This window comes from Schistocerca cancellata, chromosome 1, assembly GCF_023864275.1.
Source record: "Schistocerca cancellata isolate TAMUIC-IGC-003103 chromosome 1, iqSchCanc2.1, whole genome shotgun sequence".
NCBI classification, from domain to species: domain Eukaryota; kingdom Metazoa; phylum Arthropoda; class Insecta; order Orthoptera; family Acrididae; genus Schistocerca; species Schistocerca cancellata.
Window position 1 is genome coordinate 591497235 of NC_064626.1, and position 21923 is coordinate 591519157.

The 21923-nt window shown below is 45.6% G+C and overlaps 1 protein-coding gene across 1 annotated transcript in view; it reads right to left on the minus strand.

The window, feature by feature from the left end:
- The window catches only part of LOC126088385 (uncharacterized), an 89157-nt gene that overhangs the window by 34332 nt on the left and 32902 nt on the right, over window positions 1-21923 (minus strand). The window contains exon 4 of the mRNA XM_049906563.1: window positions 6706-7175. Within this exon, the coding sequence (XP_049762520.1) occupies window positions 6706-7175 (470 nt within the window). The remainder of the gene's footprint in view (window positions 1-6705; window positions 7176-21923) is intronic.

Consider the following 21923-nt stretch of genomic DNA (forward strand, 5'->3'; position numbering starts at 1 on the left):
TGTTCGTTGATCCATTCACTTAGTTGTTTATTACAGAGGGTAGCTAAACCCTCTGACCGAACAGGCTTAGCTACCGCGCCGGCTAAGTATTTGATTCTATGCGGAACTGAAACCGCGAACTTGGGTTCCCGGGTCCAGTGCGCTAGCAGGTGGCTATTGATGCTTGCTACCAGCTTTTGTACTTTTGGCAGGGTACCAGCGATGTTATATGGTTTCAAATTTGTTTTAATTTCCAATCTACACTCCTGGAAATGGAAAAAAGAACACATTGACACCGGTGTGTCAGACCCACCATACTTGCTCCGGACACTGCGAGAGGGCTGTACAAGCAATGATCACACGCACGGCACAGCGGACACACCAGGAACCGCGGTGTTGGCCGTCGAATGGCGCTAGCTGCGCAGCATTTGTGCACCGCCGCCGTCAGTGTCAGCCAGTTTGCCGTGGCATACGGAGCTCCATCGCAGTCTTTAACACTGGTAGCATGCCGCGACAGCGTGGACGTGAACCGTATGTGCAGTTGACGGACTTTGAGCGAGGGCGTGCGGGAGGCATGCGGGAGGCCGGGTGGACGTACCGCCGAATTGCTCAACACGTGGGGCGTGAGGTCTCCACAGTACATCGATGTTGTCGCCAGTGGTCGGCGGAAGGTGCACGTGCCCGTCGACCTGGGACCGGACCGCAGCGACGCACGGATGCACGCCAAGACCGTAGGATCCTACGCAGTGCCGTAGGGGACCGCACCGCCACTTCCCAGCAAATTAGGGACACTGTTGCTCCTGGGGTATCGGCGAGGACCATTCGCAACCGTCTCCATGAAGCTGGGCTACGGTCCCGCACACCGTTAGGCCGTCTTCCGCTCACGCCCCAACATCGTGCAGCCCGCCTCCAGTGGTGTCGCGACAGGCGTGAATGGAGGGACGAATGGAGACGTGTCGTCTTCAGCGACGAGAGTCGCTTCTGCCTTGGTGCCAATGATGGTCGTATGCGTGTTTGGCGCCGTGCAGGTGAGCGCCACAATCAGGACTGCATACGACCGAGGCACACAGGGCCAACACCCGGCATCATGGTGTGGGGAGCGATCTCCTACACTGGCCGTACACCACTGGTGATCGTCGAGGGGACACTGAATAGTGCACGGTACATCCAAACCGTCATCGAACCCATCGTTCTACCATTCCTAGACCGGCAAGGTAACTTGCTGTTCCAACAGGACAATATATGTCCGCATGTATCCCGTGCCACCCAACGTGCTCTAGAAGGTGTAAGTCAACTACCCTGGCCAGCAAGATCTCCGGATCTGTCCCCCATTGAGCATGTTTGGGACTGGATGAAGCGTCGTCTCACGCGGTCTGCACGTCCAGCACGAACGCTGGTCCAACTGAGGCGCCAGGTGGAAATGGCATGGCAAGCCGTTCCACAGGACTACATCCAGCATCTCTACGATCGTCTCCATGGGAGAATAGCAGCCTGCATTGCTGCGAAAGGTGGATATACACTGTACTAGTGCCGACATTGTGCATGCTCTGTTGCCTGTGTCTATGTGCCTGTGGTTCTGTCAGTGTGATCATGTGATGTATCTGACCCCAGGAATGTGTCAATAAAGTTTCCCCTTCCTGGGACAATGAATTCACGGTGTTCTTATTTCAATTTCCAGGAGTGTATGATTTTCTGCGTATTAGTGATTTGATCTTGGCTGTTAATTTTTCCTTTGCTTGTAAAATTTTTCGGCTCTGTATGTTTCTCTATATCTATATTTATGTTGTTAATAAAATTTTCAATAAGGTGTTTATTTTTAAGCTCAGTTTATACGTTTATTCATGGTTACTCCCTTCGGTAGTGTGTATAATATTTGCATTGCTCGTTCTGTCTGGTCTACTTTGTGGACTTAAGTTTCTACGTGACCGAAGAAAGTGGGTGTATTTGTGTCGCTATTTCTGATCTGTTCTCGATATCTAATTCTGACGTTTCTTCCTGTTCGTCCACTATAAAATTTAACGCAATCGTGATATTTGATTTTGTACATGCCCGACTGTACGCCAGCCGCGCGGGATTAGCCGACCGGTCTCAGGCGCTGCAGTCATGGACTGTGCGTCTGGCCCCGGTGGAGGTTCGAGTCCTCCCTCGGGCATGTGTGTGTGTGTGTGTGTGTGTGTGTGTGTGTGTGTGTGTGTGTGGTTGTGTGTGTGAGTTTGTGTGTGTGTGTGTGTGTGTGTGTGTGTGTCCTTAAGATAATTTAGGTTAGGTAGTGTGTAAGCTTAAGGACTGATGACCTAGCAGTTAAGTCCCATAAGATTTCACACACATTTCAACATTTTTTTCGACTGTACGCCGAATGGTGATTCTGTTTTCCCCTGAGTGAATTTCTGTTTTTAGATTATGTTTGGTTCGATAAGCTAATCCGTATAACTGTATTTTTCAGTAATGTATTTAATTTGTCAGATATATTTCCCATATACGTTGTAGGTATGTTTAAGACTTTTTGCATCACTGGTGGTTCTACTAGCAGTTTTGAGTGCTTATCGATGTCACTGTGTGCTGGTGTGGTATCTTTTTCAAATAGGTGAGTCATTTTGTTTGGGTTATAGTCATTTTGTTTTTGTGTATGTTGTAGAATTACTATTTTCTTTGTGCTGCAGTTCGTTCTAGTGGTAGGTTGGTCAGCCTGTTGATCACTGCACGGAAATAAGCGTGTTTATATGCTTTAGGGTGACATTTACAATGTTGCCTGTCGTTACGGATTTTCTGAAAATTTCGAAGTTGTGTGTATTGTTAACATTCCTTATTATCAGGTCTAGAAAATTTTTTGTTCTATTAATTTCTGATTCCATTGAAAATTTCATTTTTGAACGTTGCTCGTTCAATGCTGTATTTGTTGAACGACTGTGTTAGTTCCGTCTATTAAGAGCGTTGGATTCCTCTACTTGTAATGTATCTGCAACACATATATCGGGCTGCGACCCCTCAGGAACGCAAACTCGCGGAGGTTTCCTGCCTCGTCATTTTCTCCAAAATCATTATGCCTGAGAAAGAATGTATGAAAAATCCCCCTTCAACGTATTAGACTAGTTGTAAAGCCTCTTCTGAAGACAGTAAGAAAAAGAGATCCTACACGCTGTCAGTTATATATCTTACGTCTTTTTAGCGAATGGCATCGGGTGTCAGAAAGTTTTTGGCGACATGGTGCAATTCGGCAATGTGAAAAGTGGGTTGTCTTATGTGACCACTAAGTAGGAAAATGAACGTATGCAGTTAGAAATGGCATTCTTAGAAATCTTTCAGTATCTCATTTGCTAAATTTTTTGTCCTCGCACAATCAAAGGAAATGTCATGGATTAATTTTTATGACTCACCAATAGTAGAATAGTAGTTCATGTCGTGTTCAAGGGCAATCTAAGTGATTAAATACGGCATACATACACTACTGTTTGTGAAAATTGTAACACCAAGAAGGAGACATGTGATCCACTTTAAATTAGATTATGAATATGAAAATACGCAAATGATTTTAATTACAAAATCGTACATGTAATTTCAGCGTGAGAATTCGTACTGCGTGAAGCCACCACTCGCTCACTCGCTGTAATTAGACTCTAGACGTCACACCATAGAGTCAAAGAAGACATGGATATGCTGCTGCGGAATACACTGACTTGCAGTTCGAAGGAGCAACCACAAAGCATCGACAGTGGTTGCAGCAGGACCAGAAGGAACAAGATGCCAACCGTCCATATCCCAGATAAGTGCGATGACCGCCACGTAAGGCTGAACGTCCAAGCTAGGGAAGCTGGGGTATCCGTCGTTCTTCGAAGAAGTCTTGCGCATTCCTCGCCACCTGTGAGTGAGCATTGTCTCACTGAAAGATGACATGTGGAGTTGCCTGCAGGAGGGGCATTGCTTCAGGCTCTAAAACCTCCCCGATGAAGCGATTGCTGATCAGATTGCCCTCATTACGTAGAAGGTTGAAATAGCGTGTTTTAGCCAATGGAGCCCAAAGCATTGCACTTGGCATCTGTCCATCATGCCACTAAACAATGCAATCTGTCCGACTGCGTTGACCATGTTAGTGTCTAGCCGTCTCTGTAGGAAACTCTATATTTTGCCATTTAACATGCTAGCGACGGTTTATACGCGCCCATTGTGGTGTGACAGTTGGTGAGTTGCCGTTAGTAGAAACCGATGCAATGGTATGTGCAGTCTGTTAAGTAAGAGCGTGGTCGACATTACACACAGATGGTAAAAGATGTCGCCTTAGTACTTTCACAGCCCAATAGAGGGAACCTTTGTCTATAAATCATTTATTTACTTTGAATTCTTGACTGAGATACACAAGAAGAGACATGACTGCAGCTTACGTGTCACATTTTGAGGCTTTGTTTCTCTGTAGTCATCCCAAAGATCCGAAAATGAGCCATATGTCGCGTCTAAAATAATATATGGGGAAATGAAAATTTGTAGAAAAGTGGGTAGCACTTTATAAATTAGTTAGAAATGCTTATGACTTTGAAGAACGGGTTTCTATCGGTAAGGCGACTCCAAAAGTGATGATTAACCTTCTTATTGTTGACATTGCATCAAGCGCAAGCAAAATTCACTTTTAAATAGCTGTCAACACAAATTCGACGCATCTCGATGTGTCTTTCACGTGCATATGCGGGTATCTTTGTTTCAAGCACGCTTCGGAGATGCCAAGCAATTATCGACGCTGGAGGTGACTGGACGTATTATTAATTGGAATTGTTTTTTTCATATATAATGTATGTATATGTTTTAGTTTGTTATCAAATACATTTTTCTATTGATTAACCCGACCACGATGTACTTAACAGACTGCATGTGACCAATCCAGCCCTCACCAGAACCGTCGATGCAGACATGTCCACACCCGCTGCAGTGCTCCAACGTCGAGCCAGCTCTGTGGACGAAGCTGTTCTGTCGACTGTGACCATGCTGACAAGATGACGGTAATACTGTGCTGTGGTCACACTGTTTGATCCAGTACCAGCTCTCGTTGTGCACGACCTCCTTCTGCCCATTGCTTCCATACATGCATCACTCTCATAGCAAAGTGCTGCACACGGACCGCAGCGTCACGGTAAGAAAAATCTGTTCCCCAGAGACAAATCGTTATGTTCAGTTCGAACTCACTCACATACTGATATTGCACCCTTTGACGTCGACGAGAGATTTCGGCACTTACTTGCACGTTTCCTTTTCGTTTGACAAATCTGCGGACCCGCTCGCTGAGGGGGTTAGCCCTGAGCTACTCGCCTGTGTGTAGGCAATGGGCTCGTGGACGGGTCCGTGTGTTGGGTGCAGCTGTTCCTTGGTGAACCCTCCCTTCTTCCCCCGACCGATACCTGCCCGCCCGCACTCCATCAGTAAAGCGAGGTCGGGTCTGAGAAGCGCTTCCCAGTGTCCACAAACTGTCGAACTGATCGCGGCTGTAGATGGCGAGAGGGTCAGCAGTCTAGTCGGGCTATGAATGGGCGCCTCAACGTTTATCTGTTTGGGCACACAAAAGAGGCCGATGCTGGGCCAATGTGCACACCATCTATCTCCAGTCTTGATTACTTATTTTGGTTCCACATCCTGCGATTTTGGAGTAATGTGGACATTCCTTCAGTGAGCTGCAATTTTCACAAACTGTAGCGTTCATTCTAAAAAGATACATACACAGTGAGACCTGAGTTTCTTCTGGCGTATACAACTTTCAAATAACTTCCGGTAATTCAGCCAGGTAACACCAGAGTAATTTGCATGTACGTCGTCTGTCCGTTGCAGTTTGCCTTGAAAATGGCGGGGTGTTCTTCCGCCGAAATATCGGCGGTCGCTGAAAGTGTTACCTGGCTGAATTCCTGGAAGTTATTTGAAAGATCCATACACAGATTTTCATTATACGTTGCCCATCGAAAAAGTCTCGAGACTGATTATTTTCCTAGTGTGCAATCGGTGGCAGTACAGCAGCTGTGGTGACAACTTGAACTGAAAACTATAAGCAACAGACGCGCATTCTACCATTTAGTTGTGAGAAGGCAGTGTTTAGTAGTGGACATCCAGCCCTATTGTGTCCACATAGTTGTCAAAAACTATAATTAAGCAACATCTCTAAAGCTAATGTTCAAGAAATTCTCTAGAAAGTTTTCAAAAAGGGAAAAGTGTGTACTAGGTTTGTCCCACACACCATGAGTCCCGAACGAAAACAATGAATGTGGACGTCTGCAGTGGCTTGATTGAAATGCAAAAGGTGGACAATTATTTTCTATAAAAAGTTATCACAGGTGACGGGACATGGTGTCATCAATATCAGCCTATCACAAAAGTGTAGAAATTAACATTAACGGTCAACACTTTGACTTCATAAGCGACGTTCAACCCAACATGACGTGTGAGTTGAAGAACATCCCAAAGAAAGATTTTTATGACAGCTTGACTTGGTTATGTCGCTGATCACACATTATGTGTTACGGGGCTATATGAACGTTCTGTGCGTAGTACTCGAGAGGGGGAGACTGCGTAGAAGACCTGGAGCGTTGAAACCTCTGTCTTGGCTTTCCTCTGTTTTTCATTAATCCAGTCTCGAAACTTTTTGCACTCACAGGGTACACTGGGACTAGTAAACACATTCGGATACATCTTCCGGAATTATTGGTGGCAGTTCTTTAATAAAAATTTACTAAGCTTGCGATAGTGAAATATACTTACTTTACAACGACCTGGTGGTGACGTATGTTTTCCACCAGCTGGCAGTATAGTAGTTTTCTTGGATGGTCATTATGCTCAGTGACTGGAGCAGCAGTTTGTTTGATCTGTTGAATAGCAACATCATCTGTTTCCTCTCCGACCACATTAGTGGGACAGCTGCCCTTTCGCTCAGCAGAAGCGTCCGCTCTCCCGAGCACTGCCAGGTTGTCGTTGAGAATCTGCAGCTCGGCTGTCACCAGCATCATTAGCTTGTAGAAGGAGGCGTCGATCAGCATGGAGAGTTGCACCGCCATGGTGCCGCACAGCGCCTGTACCGAGTACACTATCTCGTACTCCGGCGACCGTGGCGGAATCCAGATTGGATTCGGCGGCTGTCGGTCGACCTCCTCTGAATCAGGAAATTCATCAGCTGTCTTGTACTGCAACAACGGTGCGCTGATCCACAAACAGATCACTACCAGCACTAAGACCTGAAAACGAAAATTCACACTCCTAGCATTATGGCTTCTTTATCATGTTCTTTTCTCAGAGAGGTATACAAAGTGTTACAAACAGGTAGAGGAGTTATGCCCCGAAGTGAATCTTTCAGTTATTCTATAGCTATAAAATCATATTATCATTTACCTGTTAGTGTAAGTTATTAGTACAATGAAACGCAGACGCCGGCCGGAGTGACCGAGCGGTTCTAGGCGCCACAGTCTGAAACCACGCGACCGCTACGGTCGCAGGTTCGAATCCTGCCTCGGGCATGGATGTGTGTGGTGTTCTTAGGTTAGTTAGGCTTAAGTAGTTCTAAGTTCTACGGGACTGATGACCACAGCAGTTAAGTCCCATAGTGCTCAGAGCCATTTGAACCATTTGAAACCCACACAAGAGCAGTTGTGTAATCACTGTCCTGCCATTAATTCGAATTTCAGACATTGGTTTTTAAGCGAAACACTGAAATATTGTTATACGTTCTCTAAGCATTCCTTAGCTTAGAGATCCATAGGACGTGACCTATGGTTTTAATCGGAAAGCGTTCTAGTCGCGGTACAAGTCCAAGGATGAAGACTGCTAACAGTACCATACCGCCCAAAAGATTGCCAGAAGTGCTCAGTTTGATTCCGGTACTGTGAAAGAGCTGGTCGCTACATGCGATGATTTGCTTGCTGTTGAAGGTATTCGTTTACTAGACGAGTTATACACTGAGGTGACAGAAGTCTTGGGACACCTGATAATAGCGTATCGGACCTCCTTTGGCCGGCGTAGTGCAGCAACTAAACGCCCGACAAGTCTTTTCAAGTCTTCTCGAGAAATATGCTGCCTCTGCAGCAGTCCATAATTGCAAAAGTGTTGCCGGTGCAGGATTTTATGCATGAACTGACATCGCGACTATGTCTCACAACTATTCGATGGGATTCAAGCCGGGCGATTTGGCTGGCCAGATCATTCTCCTGGACTGTTTAGAATATTCTTCAAACCAGTCACGAACAACTGTGACCCGGGACATGGCGCACTGTCATCCATAAAAATTCCGTCGTTGTTTGGGGACGTGAAGTTGCTGAATGGCTGCAAACGGTCTCCAAGTAGCCAAACATAACCATTTCCAGTCAATGAGCGGTTCAGTTGGACGAGAAACCCTGGTCCATTGCAAGTAAACACAGCCCTCACCATTATGGAGCCACCTTGTACAGTGTCTTGTTGACAACTTGGGCCTATGGCTTCATGGGGTCTGCGCCACGGTTTTCCAGTCGTCTAGGGTCCAACCGATACGTCACGAGCCTAGGAGAGCCGAATCAGGCGATGTTGTGTTGTTAGTCAGCAGCCTTAGCCCATTAACGCTAAATTTCTCCGCTCTGTCCTAAAAGGTACGATCGTCATATGTCCCACATTGATTTCTGCGGTTATTTCATTTACTGTTACTTGTCTGTTAGCACTGACAACTTTACGTTAACGTCCCTGCTTTCAGTCCTTAAGTGAAGGCCGTAGGCCACTGCTTTGTCTGCGGTGATAGATAATGCCTGAAATTTGGTATTCTCGGCATACTCTTGACACTGTGGACCTCGGAATATTAAATCTCCGAATGATTTCCGAAATGGAATATCTCATGCGTCCATCTCCAATTACAGTCCCTTCAAAGTCTATCAATTCTCGACGTGTGGCATGAATCACGTCAGAAATCACGTGAGTACAAACGACGGCTATGCCAATGCACTGTTGTTTTATACCCTACCTTGTATACCGCCATTTGTATGTGCGTATCGCTATCCCCTGACTCTTGTCACCTCATTGCACGTTGTCAAGCGTTCCAGCTAGCAGGAGAAAATTTTTCACCTAATAGTCCCACATAAGAACGCACAAAGTTGCGCAACTTGTGAATCTACATACCTACAGGTCAACTTGGGAAGAGATATAGATTTGCAAACTAAGTTTAACTCGTCTCCAGTCTGCCAGCAGCGCCCAATGGCAGTGCATCCGCTACTCGCTGCCTGGACGGTAATATACCAAGATGGGTTTCAGAACTGTTTCTCTCTTGCTCAATACTAATGTACGCCACGATAGTCAGCGTGACGGACTGCCGTCCTAAGGGGCCCGAGTTCGATTCCCGGCTGGGTCGGGGATTTTCTCAGCTCAGGGAGTGGGTGTCGTGTTGTCTTCATCATCATTTCATCCTCAGCCGGCGCGCCGGTAGCCCAGTGTCGCGTCGAATGAAATAAGACCAGCTCCAAGGTTGCCGGACCTGCCCCGTAAGGGGCCTCCCGGCCAACGGCGCCCAACGCTCATTTCCATTTCAGTACTAACTAGCGCCCTACTCTCAAAAACATAAATACCTACATTACGAAAGTAGATTGTATCACCTATACGTTGGTTGTAGAACTTTTGTGCTCAACTACTATGGTAATTTCATAATCAGCTGTACAACGTCCAGAGTTAATGCCGTTTAATTATTTATTAATTTAATCTAATCATATCAGGGTGTTAAGGCTATTTCTTACATAGGAACAGAGTTTCACACATAGCATACTTCGTACATCACAGTTGCTTAAAGACTAATAGTAATGTAATAAATAGTAATAAAATAACAGTAATGAAATGAAAAATAACTTGCAATAACGTCTGAAAGCATCTAATGCCATTCGGAGTAACAGTGTTAACTAATAGCAATAATATTAACGAGACTAGTACGTCTGCTAATATAATATTAAAAATGACGATACATAATGTATTTAAGTGAATACAAAAGTTGTATTATGTGACGAAAAGAGTCCTGAGGGAAAGAAATATAAGTTACTGCAGCACCAGATAAGGGCTTTGGGGAGTGACAAAGGCCTTGTGAGAAAGAAGGGTACTTAGTTGTTATGAAACAGCACAAAGGTAGACATTATTGTTCTTTTAGTACACATACCGTTGGCTGTCTTTTTAAGTTCTCTGATATATTGAAGACGGTTCCTATTATTGAAAAGAACTTAGAAATGGCGGCAGTGTGATACGGAGTAAACAAGCATTTCCAGTGCGTTGATCATACAAAAGCCGGCCGCTATAGTCGAGCGGTTCTAGGAGCTTCAGTCGGGAACCGCGCTGCTGCTACGGTCGCAGGTTCGAATCCTGCCTCTGGCATGGATGTGTATGATGTCCTTAGATTAGTCAGGTTTAAGTAGTTCTAAGTCTAGGGGACAAATGACTTCAGATGTCAAGTCCCATAGTGCTTGGAGCCATTTGAACCATTTTTTGGTCGTACAAAAGCGTTCAAGTCGATCAGAGAGATGAGAGACTGTATACTTTGAAAGCCTAAAGGAAATCGCTGCTGTCTTAATTGTTCGTAGCCAGGATAGCTGTGTATATGTTGGTGAAAATGATCAAAAAGTCGATCTCATAAATATATCGTACGCAAGCTTCGTCAGCAAGCAAGCGCCCTGAGCTTTTCTCAAGAACACTTTGTAGGACATCGCCGCTGTAATCAACAAATGGAAATATAAGCGTTTGTACAATTTTCTTTTTCGGATTTTTATATTTCTGCTGTCATGTACGGATGCCAATGTATTCTTGCAAATTGTACCTATGTTCAGTCCAGTTTATTATGTTTCCATCTGTTATTACTATTATTACTCGTAGATTCTTTGCTGGAGGTTAAAAAGTCCATTTGTCGCATTTACGATTAAAGATGGTAGGGATTCCCGAAATTTCAGGCCAGTTGGCTTGGAAGATCGACCAGGACCGCTTGCACTTTGGATGGATTGAGCTTCACCCTGTGTTCTATACACATTTTGATAATGCACACAGGTCAGCACTGACGTCCGTGACAGGCCTTGACAGTTGATTGGTTTTGTACTGATGTGTAACTGTAGTTCATTGGCGTACATAAAATTTTACAGTGACACAGAACTGATGACGCATCATTAAAGTACAATAAGAAGAATGTGAAACTCAAATCCGAGTCCTGGGGGGGTCGCTTGATACTATCTGTCTCCATTGTGACTTTGTGGTTCCAAAAATGATATATTGTTTGTGATACGTCGGCTACAAACGAAACCATTAAACTGAATTTGAAGAGAAATTTATGCTGCTAAGTCTAGAAAGTTGGTTAAAGTCAACAGTTTCAGAGGTTTTGCTAAAACATAGAAAGGACGTGACAGTCGCCTCACGTCTCTCCGTAGCTAGTTTCAAGTTACCAGTTACTTTTCCTTAAATCATTGTTGTGTTGTCTGCAGAACTCTGAATGATATTCGGTATTTGTCTAACAGACTGTTCGTAGTTAAACGTATTTTGTCACCTAAATATACTGAAACAATGTAATCTCAACATTATGACACACAGGCTCATTGAAATTATCTTACTAGTTGCAATGGAACTTACGTATTCTGTATGAAAGGCGTATGATATATTTTACTGCCTCAGAGCATTCTTGCACAAAATTTTCTGGGTTTGCAATTCGATTTTCGTTTTAGTAGAAATTTAAGCTTTGAGTTCTCGTTTCATCTCCGTCATCAAGGGATGAGTGGCTGCCGGAACTGGTACAGCATCGTAAGTAATTCCTGTATTCTTTACTATACCTGTACAGAAGAAGTCGCTGGCCGCTGTGGCCGAGCAGTTCTAGTCGCTTCAGTCCAGAACCGAGCTGCTGCAACGATCGCAGCATCCTGCCTCGGACATGGATGTGTATGATGTCTTTAGGTTAGTTAGGTTGAAGTAGTTCTAAGTCTAGCGGACTGATGACCTCAGATGTTATGTCCCATAGTGCTTGAACCCAGTAGAGGTCACGTGAGAAGACAGGTAGGAGGACGGCAGAATTCACATGCACAAGTATGGAATGGCAGCAAAGCCATCTTTGTCTCTGGGTCGCAGATTCTACTGTAGGACTCTCATTAATGAACAGTTGCATAGGGTCTTACTACAGTGGACAGTGGCGGTGTCAAACGCCTCCTGGTGGGGTTACTCTGCAGTAATGTAAACAGGCAAGGAACTCCACTGCCTGTCGCCAGATTCGAATGTTGGTTCTCTGCTGGGCATGAGGAAGAGGATGGTTGCGTTTGTCCACGGATGACTCCTGATGACAGAATAACAACATTTATTGATCAGCTGCAATACACTGGTTGTTGGCCCTCTGAGCGAGGTTTGCTTCCGCTCGTAATACTTTCAGCGGCGACAGAGGTGGCCGCCGCTGCCTCGGCAAAGGCGCTAAGGCCTCGGAGGGTGGGACGACGGCGGCTGGCACCACGCGTCGCGGGTCTCTTGTGGTGGCAGCTGTGGGACGTGGCAGCGGGACAGGTCAGCGCACTTTCTCAGCGACCATGCCTGGTGGTGGCTGTGGAGGCCAGGGTCCCAAGCTCCTGCCGCCGTCACGGTGTTTGGTTCAAATGGCTCTGAGCACTATGGGACTCAACATGTAGGTCATCAGTCCCCTAGAGCTTAGAACTACTTAAACCTAACTAACCTAAGGACATCACACACATCCGTGCCCGAGGCAGGATTCGAACCTGCGACCGTAGCGTCACGGTGTTTGTGGAGGCAGCATCACAGAACGATGGCGACAGTGTGTTACCACAACGCACCCCAGGTGATGACTCCCACTACAGGCGGCTGCCTGCTAACAGCATCCAACGATACTGACTGTGATGACTAGGGAGGTGGCGTCACTCTGACGCCTCCTGGACGACGACCGCAACACAGCAGTGACCGTTAAGATGACTGTGATGACACCGACGCCTCCGAACTGGCGCCAGTACTGAGTGACACAGGCTCCGCGTCACTCCAACGCCTCATAACGCTCGATTATGATGAGCTGGCTGTCTTTCATTAAATATGTCTTTCTGAAACGGGTGATTGCAGTTCTTCTTCCTCAGTAGGTCTGATGTTGCTCAGCTGGCGTACCTGACCTGATTACTGCCCTCAATGTTGACACCCTTGGGGGTGGGCTCCGCTGGTCGATGACAATGTGTTCTCCTTTGTATTGCTTAACTCGGCATTCCGCCGACCCACTTGTGTCATGGTAACGTAGCACTGAGCTGCGCAACAGAATGTAAAACACATACGACTTCTGGCTCCCAATATTCCTTACATTTTAGTAAATTAATTACTGTAACCTCCTACCTTTAATTAACTTAACCGCTCTAACAATTTGACTCTCTACAGTAGGAAAGCAGTGGGCAGACTCGATAAAATTTGACCTTGAACTTTCCTCTCCCTCCTGTTCTCCCCATCCCCTTCCTGATTCATCCCCACTCACCTTCCCTACCCTCATGTCTATCTGTGGTCCCTTCGTATCGTCTCCAGTGACCTCCTCACCACACGCCTGTAACATCATGGGGATGGTCCTAAGATGTGCACGTAAGCTTATTTCTCATATTACAGATATTATGTGTTCTGAAAATGTAACAGGTTTCTGCCAGAGGTGAGCAGCTGCTTACTAGCAGACTGCCCAAGACAATTAGAGAAAGGACAATCTGTAATGAAATAAGTAGTGAATTAAAAGTTATCTATGTGGTTAAGTCTGCTTCTGTGACACAGGAACGACGATGTGGCAGGAAGAGCAATATTTAAAAAAAAAACGTAAGTAAACACTAAAAACCATTTTGAGAGAATATAAAAATGCTGTAGCAATACTGTATAAACTACCAAGGCAGCCACGCATTCTGCTAACTCTCATGATACCTGACGTCCGCCGCTGGCAATATAACGAGGCACTCACCTCAGAGCTCCAAGTGGCTGCCGCGTGAGACAGCATGCGGAGTCCAGTTATGTGTGCACGAGTGTGATATGGTCCATTCTGCAGGATCCAAATACAAATATGCACTGAGCCGCACTCGCATAGATGGATAAGGACGAAGAGAAGCTGTCGCCAGTCTTGCACAATAGCATACTTTCACAACATCTGCGTGTTTGTGTGTGTGTGTGTGAGTGTGTGTGCGCGCGAGCGGTCCTTTCCATTCACTTCATTCATAAAATAATAGACTCAATAGATCATTTTCACAGACAAAGTGCTTCCTGAGATACAGCTCTTTAACGCCCCTCCCCCACCCCCCTCCCCGCCCTTGTCAAAACTTTCCACAGCAGCCTCCAACAATAATAAGCCTATCTCCAGAGCATTCTCTCATTAAGGCTAAAAACTTCCTCACCACCTGAAGCAGAGAGAGGTAATATCTCTCGAAACCAAACAGTCCTTCGTAAACAAAATTTCTGTCGAGAATATCTCATGAACCGTTAACCCTACTGGTTTCAAAGATATTCCTGAATGCTGAGGGAAATGTTTTCTGCAAACTGATAACTGCCGGGAATGTAAACCATAGCAAAATACCAGTCTGCTGACCACTCCTTCCTAAACGTATAACCTGCCACGTACTTGTAATGACTGAGGTAACACATGTTCTCGCATCGATAAAGTATCGTGAAAATCCTGTACAGCAATATGTCATAGGGTATATTTATTCCAAGCAGTGTCTCACCTGGTAAAAAAAACCTGTCCTTACCTGTCACGCCACACAACGAAAATCGCCTGATTACCACTCAATTACGCATATCATATCCCTGGCCACTGCCGTCCTCCATCTCAGTGCTGACTTATTCCCCTAAGTTAAAGTACAAAGTGTACACTGTGTAGCAGGATTACTTGCATCTCTATTGAAAGAAATACCTTGGAGGAGGAGGGCTTCATATTCCACGATTCCAAAATTCACAAACAACAGACAGGTCGAGAAGTCCACCACCACCCCGTCCGTGGTAGCCCCACTGAGAGCAAAGTCAGGATAGGAAGAATTGCAACTCAAACACCACTACGGGAAGGGCCTCTTTCAGTAAGCTCACAACCTGCAGACCGTCCACAGACACTCATGGGACTGCCACGGCTGCACTCCGCTTCAGACAGCAAGCTGGGCCAGGTACACTTATGCCACAACCACCTCACCAGTGTTGTAGCACACTCCATGTCGCTGAGATGGAGCTCGCTATTGCATTACGCTTGTATAAAAATCAATTTATTAGTGAAATGGACGACAGTAACATAGCCAACATCACAGAACCGTACACACCTCTGTGCCACCAAACCTTATGTTAAAGTGCTAACTTCACTCTGAAACACGGGATGGATAAGAATCTTCCATAAATGCCCCGACTTATTACCCTGCTCGCGTTAACTGACTGGCGCCCCCCGTAGCATCAGCCATCAGTCCTGCTCCGGGAATGTACATCTTGCCGCCAAGGTGCCACGTGTCTCAGTGCTGGTGCACGTTGCACCATCAGGCCACGTGTTTCAAAAGACAATGGAGTTCAGGACACAGTGCTACAGACGAAGAAACTGCGAAAGAAAGCACAGTCGTGTGTCGAAAAACCACAATGGTCCTACTTGGGAGAATAAAAAATACCCACGTGGCAGTAATAATCACGAAACATACTACACACTATCTAGGAGAAGCTTCGAAAACTGTATCCCGCCTCTGCGCCTGCTTTTAAGGAATGGAACCAGACCTCTGTACATTGTGCGAGAGCACCTTCGTGCTGTCCGCTGCTTAATGGGGTGCTTGGAATGGATAACTAATCCAGTGACATGATCTGCTGGATGGTGAGAGAGAGAGAGAGAGAGAGAAAAGAGAGAGAGAGAGAGAGAGAGAGAGAGAAGAGAGAGAGAGAGAGAAGAGAGAGAGAGAGAGAGACAGACAGACAGACGTGTCTCACTCTGACAAACAAGCGTGCTGTATCCTCCTTTGACTGGAAGTAATTTTCCATATAAAATCTTTCATATCCCTTACGACTATCGATGCACTGGTATCACAATTTTCCACATCAAATCTATACCTCCCTACGACTAGATATAGTCTCTTCACTTCCCACCTACATAATTTTGTTTGCACATGTCAGAACACAGACCACAGTAACTGTACACTCCAACACATACGCATTTCAGAAAAGTAGTGCAATTATCGTTTGTATTTGCATAGCGCCCGAAAAAATTGTGGTATGTCCACACTCACACTGCCCAGGTGTCTCGTTTGTGTTCAGTTGTAGGAAATTACTTTACATTTAGGTCTTCCGGCCTACCAGATCGAGAACAGACTGCACTTATTTTCAGTCAAGATCTTTGGAAGGTGGTACATCCCACCAAGACTCTCTCAGACATGTATTGTAAAGCACAGGCGTCTGGCAGTATGTGATAATCAACAGTGCTCCCGCCGACAAAAGACATCGCCAACATGGGTTGGTGTACTGCATTATACATCGCAGTCGATAGTACAACAAAGAACACGAGAGGATCTATTTGGGTCTATGAGAGGACATTCTGCATATCCATGATGTTGCAGACGTATTGCCTAACCTGTTTGTACACTATAACAGACTCAGTTGTACCCTTTTATTGGCCATAAGTTTACGTAACATAACATAAAAATAAGCTTAATTTTTTCAAGGAACTCCTCAACAGAATAGAAGGAGTGACCCATGAGGAAACTCCTCAGTTTCGATTTGAAAGCGCGTGGATTAATGCTAAGAGTTTTGAATTCTTGTGGTAATAATAACGAGCGTATGGCATTGGTGGCCGGGAGACCCCTCGCGGGGCGGTTCCGCCGCCGCTCCACAAGTTCTTTAACGCCACTACGACGACTTGCGAGTGAATGAGGATGAAATGATGATGAAAGACACACAGCACCCAGTCATCTCGAGGCAGAGAAAATCCCTGACCCCGCCGGGATTCGAACCCGGGACCCCATGCGCGGGAAGCGAGAACTCTACCGCAAGAGCACGAGCCGCGGACAATTCTTGTGGTAGCTTATTGAAAATGGTTGCAGCAGTATACTGCACACCTTTCTGCACAGGAGTTAAGGAAGTCCGATCCAAATGCAGGTTGGATTTCTGCCAAGTATTAACTGAGTGAAAGCTGCTTATATTTGGGAACAAGTTGATATTGTTAACAAGAAACGACAGTAAATAATATATATATTGAGAGACCACTGTCAAAATAACCAGACTAGTGAATTGGGGTCAGCAAGAGGTTCACCAGCTTACACCACATGTTGCTCAAACCGCCCCATTTCTGAGCCACAAATTGATTGGGAAGAGGTGCCCTAAAATATAATACCATATGACATAAGCGAATGAAAATAAGCAAGGCAGATTAATTTTCGTGTCGAACGATCACTTACTTCAGATACCATCCAAATAGTAAAAATGAAAGCATTGAGTCTTTGGACAACATCCTGACTGTGGGCTTTCAATGACAGTCTATCTCAACTCCTAGAAATTTGAACTGTTCAGTTTCACTAGTCATATACCTGTTCTCTGAAACTGAAATTTCAGGTTTTGTTGAATTGTGTGTTAGCTACTGTAAAAACTGAGTGTTACTGTGATTTAGCGTTCGTTTACTTTCTACAAGCCATGAATTTATGTCATGAACTGCACAATTTGAAACCAAACTAATGTTGCACATAACATCCTATACTACCGAGCTAGTCTCATCAGTAAACAGAAATATTTTAGAGTTGCCCATAATAGTAGAGGGCATACCATTTATATAAATAAGGAACAGGAGTGGCCCCAACACCGATACCTGGGGAACCCCCCTTTGACCATAGCCCACTCAGACTCCACAACACAGCCATTCTCAACGCTGTGAATAATGATCTTTTGCTGTCTGTTGCTAAAGTAAGAGGTGAACCAATTGTGAGCTGCTCCCTACATTCAAAAATGGTCCAACTTCTGGAGCAATATTTATGATCAAAACAATCAAACGCCTAGCGTTCGAAACCTTTTGTTTAACCCATCCAGTACCTCACAGAGAAATGGGAATATCGCATTTTCAGTTGTTAAACGACTTCTAAAGTCGACGACTTCTAAAGTCTTGTACATCTGATAGCAAAGTATGTGATATAAAATAACCAATTATCCATATATACACAGCCTTTTCAATAACTTTAGCAAATACTGATGGCATAGAAATAGGTCTAAAATTGTCTATATTATCCTTTTCTCCCTTTTTATAAAGCGGCTTTACTACTGAGTACTTTAATCGTTCAGAAAACTGACCATTCTTAAAGGAAAAATTACAAATATGGCTAAGTACAGGGCTAACATGAGCAGCACAGTACTTTAATATTCTGCTAGGAACTCTATCATATCCAAGAGAGTCCTTAGTCCCACACAATCACTGTATCTCACACGCCTTGAGACAGTGGAGGAAGGGTAAAGGGTATTAGGCCTTACCAGGGACTCAAACGTAAGAAAAATCAACACAGGCAAGTGTCACAGGCTCACCACTTACAAAAAACAGGGATGAAACAGTCAACCTGTTAACACATTAAGACCATCTGCCTGAAATCTTTGGAATAATAATGGACAGTTCACAAAACTTTAAAAGTCTAACCACATTTGTTTGCAAGTCACTTAAAACAGAGTGACGATCTGTCAGCAAGTCTGCTGCTGCCCTCTGGTCTGAAAATAAAACATAATCTAATAAAATGTGGCGCACAGTGATTTGTACACGACAAGCACAACACGTTGCAGAGTCCCCTCGCTGGAGCAAGAATCCACAAGTCCTAGGGCTGCGGCCTACGTAAAGACGATTAAGGATGACCTCATACGGTCAACGTGGCTGGGAGAAGGTATGCCATGGTCGTGTTTACGAGCCAGAGCTTTTTGTCTGTCGCGCCCATCCACTCATCATCCCGCCAACTCATGACTCGATAACCTATACAACAAGTCAACAGCATGCAGGCGGATGGTGCACAAAACTAACTGAGGTTCGTGACACATCTCCTTGGCTGCTACATCCGCCTTTCATTCCACACAAAACCCATGTGCCCTGGCAGCCAGCAGAATGACATCTCCTTCACCTGCCTTTTAAGTGGATAAGGCCTTCCTGGATATCCTGGACTATGTTTCCGACTGGATACATACGTTGCAGAGACTGAAGGGCATGTCTCATCTACTCCAGCGACCTCAAGATTGTGGATAATTCGGAATGGAATACCGTGAACTCTGGAGGCAACAGAATCTTAAGGACACGATCCGAGAAAACAATAGAGCAGCCAAAAATTACCTCCCTTCATGAGTGGAGAAAGAGGTCTGTTTGCATATCGAACTGCAACATTGTAAGAGGACTTAGTTTGACACTGGTTTTAAATTCCACAGAATACTACATCGGATTTGATCGTGACCAGGCGCAGTATCACGAGCGGTAGACAGAGGCGCATCCAGTTCCCACATGGAGAATGAGTGGTTGTAGGACTCCAAATTGTTGGACCCGAAGTTCGTAGTGACATGGTAATCATGGACAGTGGACTTCTGGCTCTCAGTGGCAGTAGTCAGTGCAAAATGTTTTGCGATCGTCTGTGGAATATCTACAGCCCTGATTCAACATCACTGCTATACGTAACCGCTTGGGTTTACTGAAAATCCTCCTGATGGCTTCCAATACTGTAGCGAGACAAGTGGAACTTTTGATAGAGTTCAGGAAAGCTGGCCATGACGTTTTCTTGCTCTCCTTCAAGATATATCAAGCCTTCACCCTCGCCAATAGAAAGGCTGCGAGGTTTTCCGCCGTTGTGTGGCACTTAAACCGTCGCTGGGCTACACGCCTGACTCGGATGATTGAACTGTACTCATCAGTCAATCGAGGGACAGGCGTTCTCCGTGACTGTCGAGAGGTCTTGTGGGTGGAGGATTACTTGTGTGATGTGTTCGACCCATTCCTGGACGCTGTCGCATTCAAACACAGCCAGGTGGCTGAACAGCGACCAGTTGGCTCTGCTGACCATCCAATGCGGCTGCGTCCTTTCAGGAAGAGCTCTATCCAGTAGGTGAATGCGGAGCAGCAAGTTGTTACTGGAATGAAGATCGTCAGTGAACTTCCACTGAACAGAGTCGGCGAGGGCTGGAGAGTAGAAAGAGAGGTCTGTGGCTGAGAATGACCCAGTAGCAGCACAGAACTGAATGATAGTGCCTGTGTTGAAGATGCATAGCTCGTAAGATGTCCTGAGGCTCTCCAAAACCCGACCCTGAGTGCAAGTAGAGGTTGAGCCCAGAATACATAATAGGTGTTGAAGTCTCCCTGTAGGAGAAATGGTCAGGCGAGTTGTTGTATAATATCTGTGAGAGCTTCAGAGTACATTGCCTCTAGTAGAGGCAAATGTAGCGAGCAAACAGTGATCCACCGACTCACATGAACTTCAACTTCAACTGCAACCACTTTCAGGTCAGTAACTAGAGGGAGAGCTCAGAAGTTATTTGCATTATTGACAAACACAGCAACACATCCCTTGGCCCTTTCCGCAGCCAGGTCATCCTTGCAATAACACATATAGCTCTACAGTACAGGCCAATCAGATGCTTTAAAATGCGTTTGCTGCAGACACAAACACAGGGGCGTTCCTGTCAGTTCGTCCGCATGTGGCACGAACCCGTCAACGCTACACTGGAGGATGGAAGCCATTTATCATGGTGATTGGATTTTCACCCGCTGTTTCCACCTGAGAGGTGAATCTGTCATGTGTCGGGGCTCACCCTTGAGGCGAGACGATTGCCCCAGTCCGACATCAAGGTCCACAGGCTCTGAAGAAGGCTCGAGAGATACATCAGGGAGGATGATTACACATCGTTGGACACTTGACTTCGCGTCTCTGTCGTTGGTTGACGCTTTACCTTTGACATTTTGTCCTGGATGGGGTTTGGAGCCACAACCGTGGCTATGCTAACAGCAGCACTGGATGGCAGACGAGACTGAACTTTGGGGTGGGGGAGCGGGGCACAGAACTCAGCAACAGCAGCAACCACAGCCTTGTCTGTGGTGTTGGCTTCGAAACACATACAGCGACACAAGTGCACTGACAAACGCAGGCACTAGGAGTGACAGAGGCAACCTCCATTTCTATAGTAGCATCGGTTTTAGGGACTGGCAGTCTAAGAATGGAAGCTAAGGAGGAAGTAAACATGGGTGACTGTATGGCCTTGTAGATCTTTTTGGCCTCACCATATGGGATGTGCTTCATTTTTTTTATTTTTCATATCTTCCTTTCTTCAAGGAAGACACTGCAGTCCCTACTCGAGACAGAGAGGTTCCCAGAGCAATTTACACACTTCGATGGAGAGGAACAGCTGACTCCTTCGTGGGCAGCCTTACTGCAGTTGCCACAAGTGACTTCTCCCTCAAAACCGACAGTCGTGTGCCCAACTCAATGGCACTTAAAACAGAGCAATAGGTTGGGAAATAAGGCCGCACACTTAGGCAAAGGAAATCTTGCTTGACATGCTCTTGAAGTTGCGTGCTGCTGTAAGTCAGTATAAATGAGTCTGATTTCACTAGACCGTCGTCTCCCCTTTTCATTATGCTTTGGACATCACCATCTTTCTATGCATACTCCCTGAGCCATTGAAAGACTTTGTGTGATCCCAAAGCCTGGAGGACGGTTCCATCTCGGTCCCACGAGCAGCTAGGGAAATAAAAGTCCATCTAGACAGAGCTCCACGTACCTAGTCTTATTCAGCTGAGGTTCGGCAAGTTCCTCAGAAGTTGCCTGCTAATGCCTGTTCCACCTCAACAACCACATATAATAACCGTGCAGTACACCTTGAGGTTGAGGAGTTTTTTTATACAGTTTTTTACCATCCGCGCGATCTGGACGGTCAAGCAGCCAAGATCCCTTTCCCTGTGACAAACACCGTTCCATCACTACATTGTACAGAGGTCGCTGAGTCACGCCCAGAGCTTACGATGACGGAAGAGTGGCGGCACTTACCATTCCCCAGCTCAGGAACCCTGG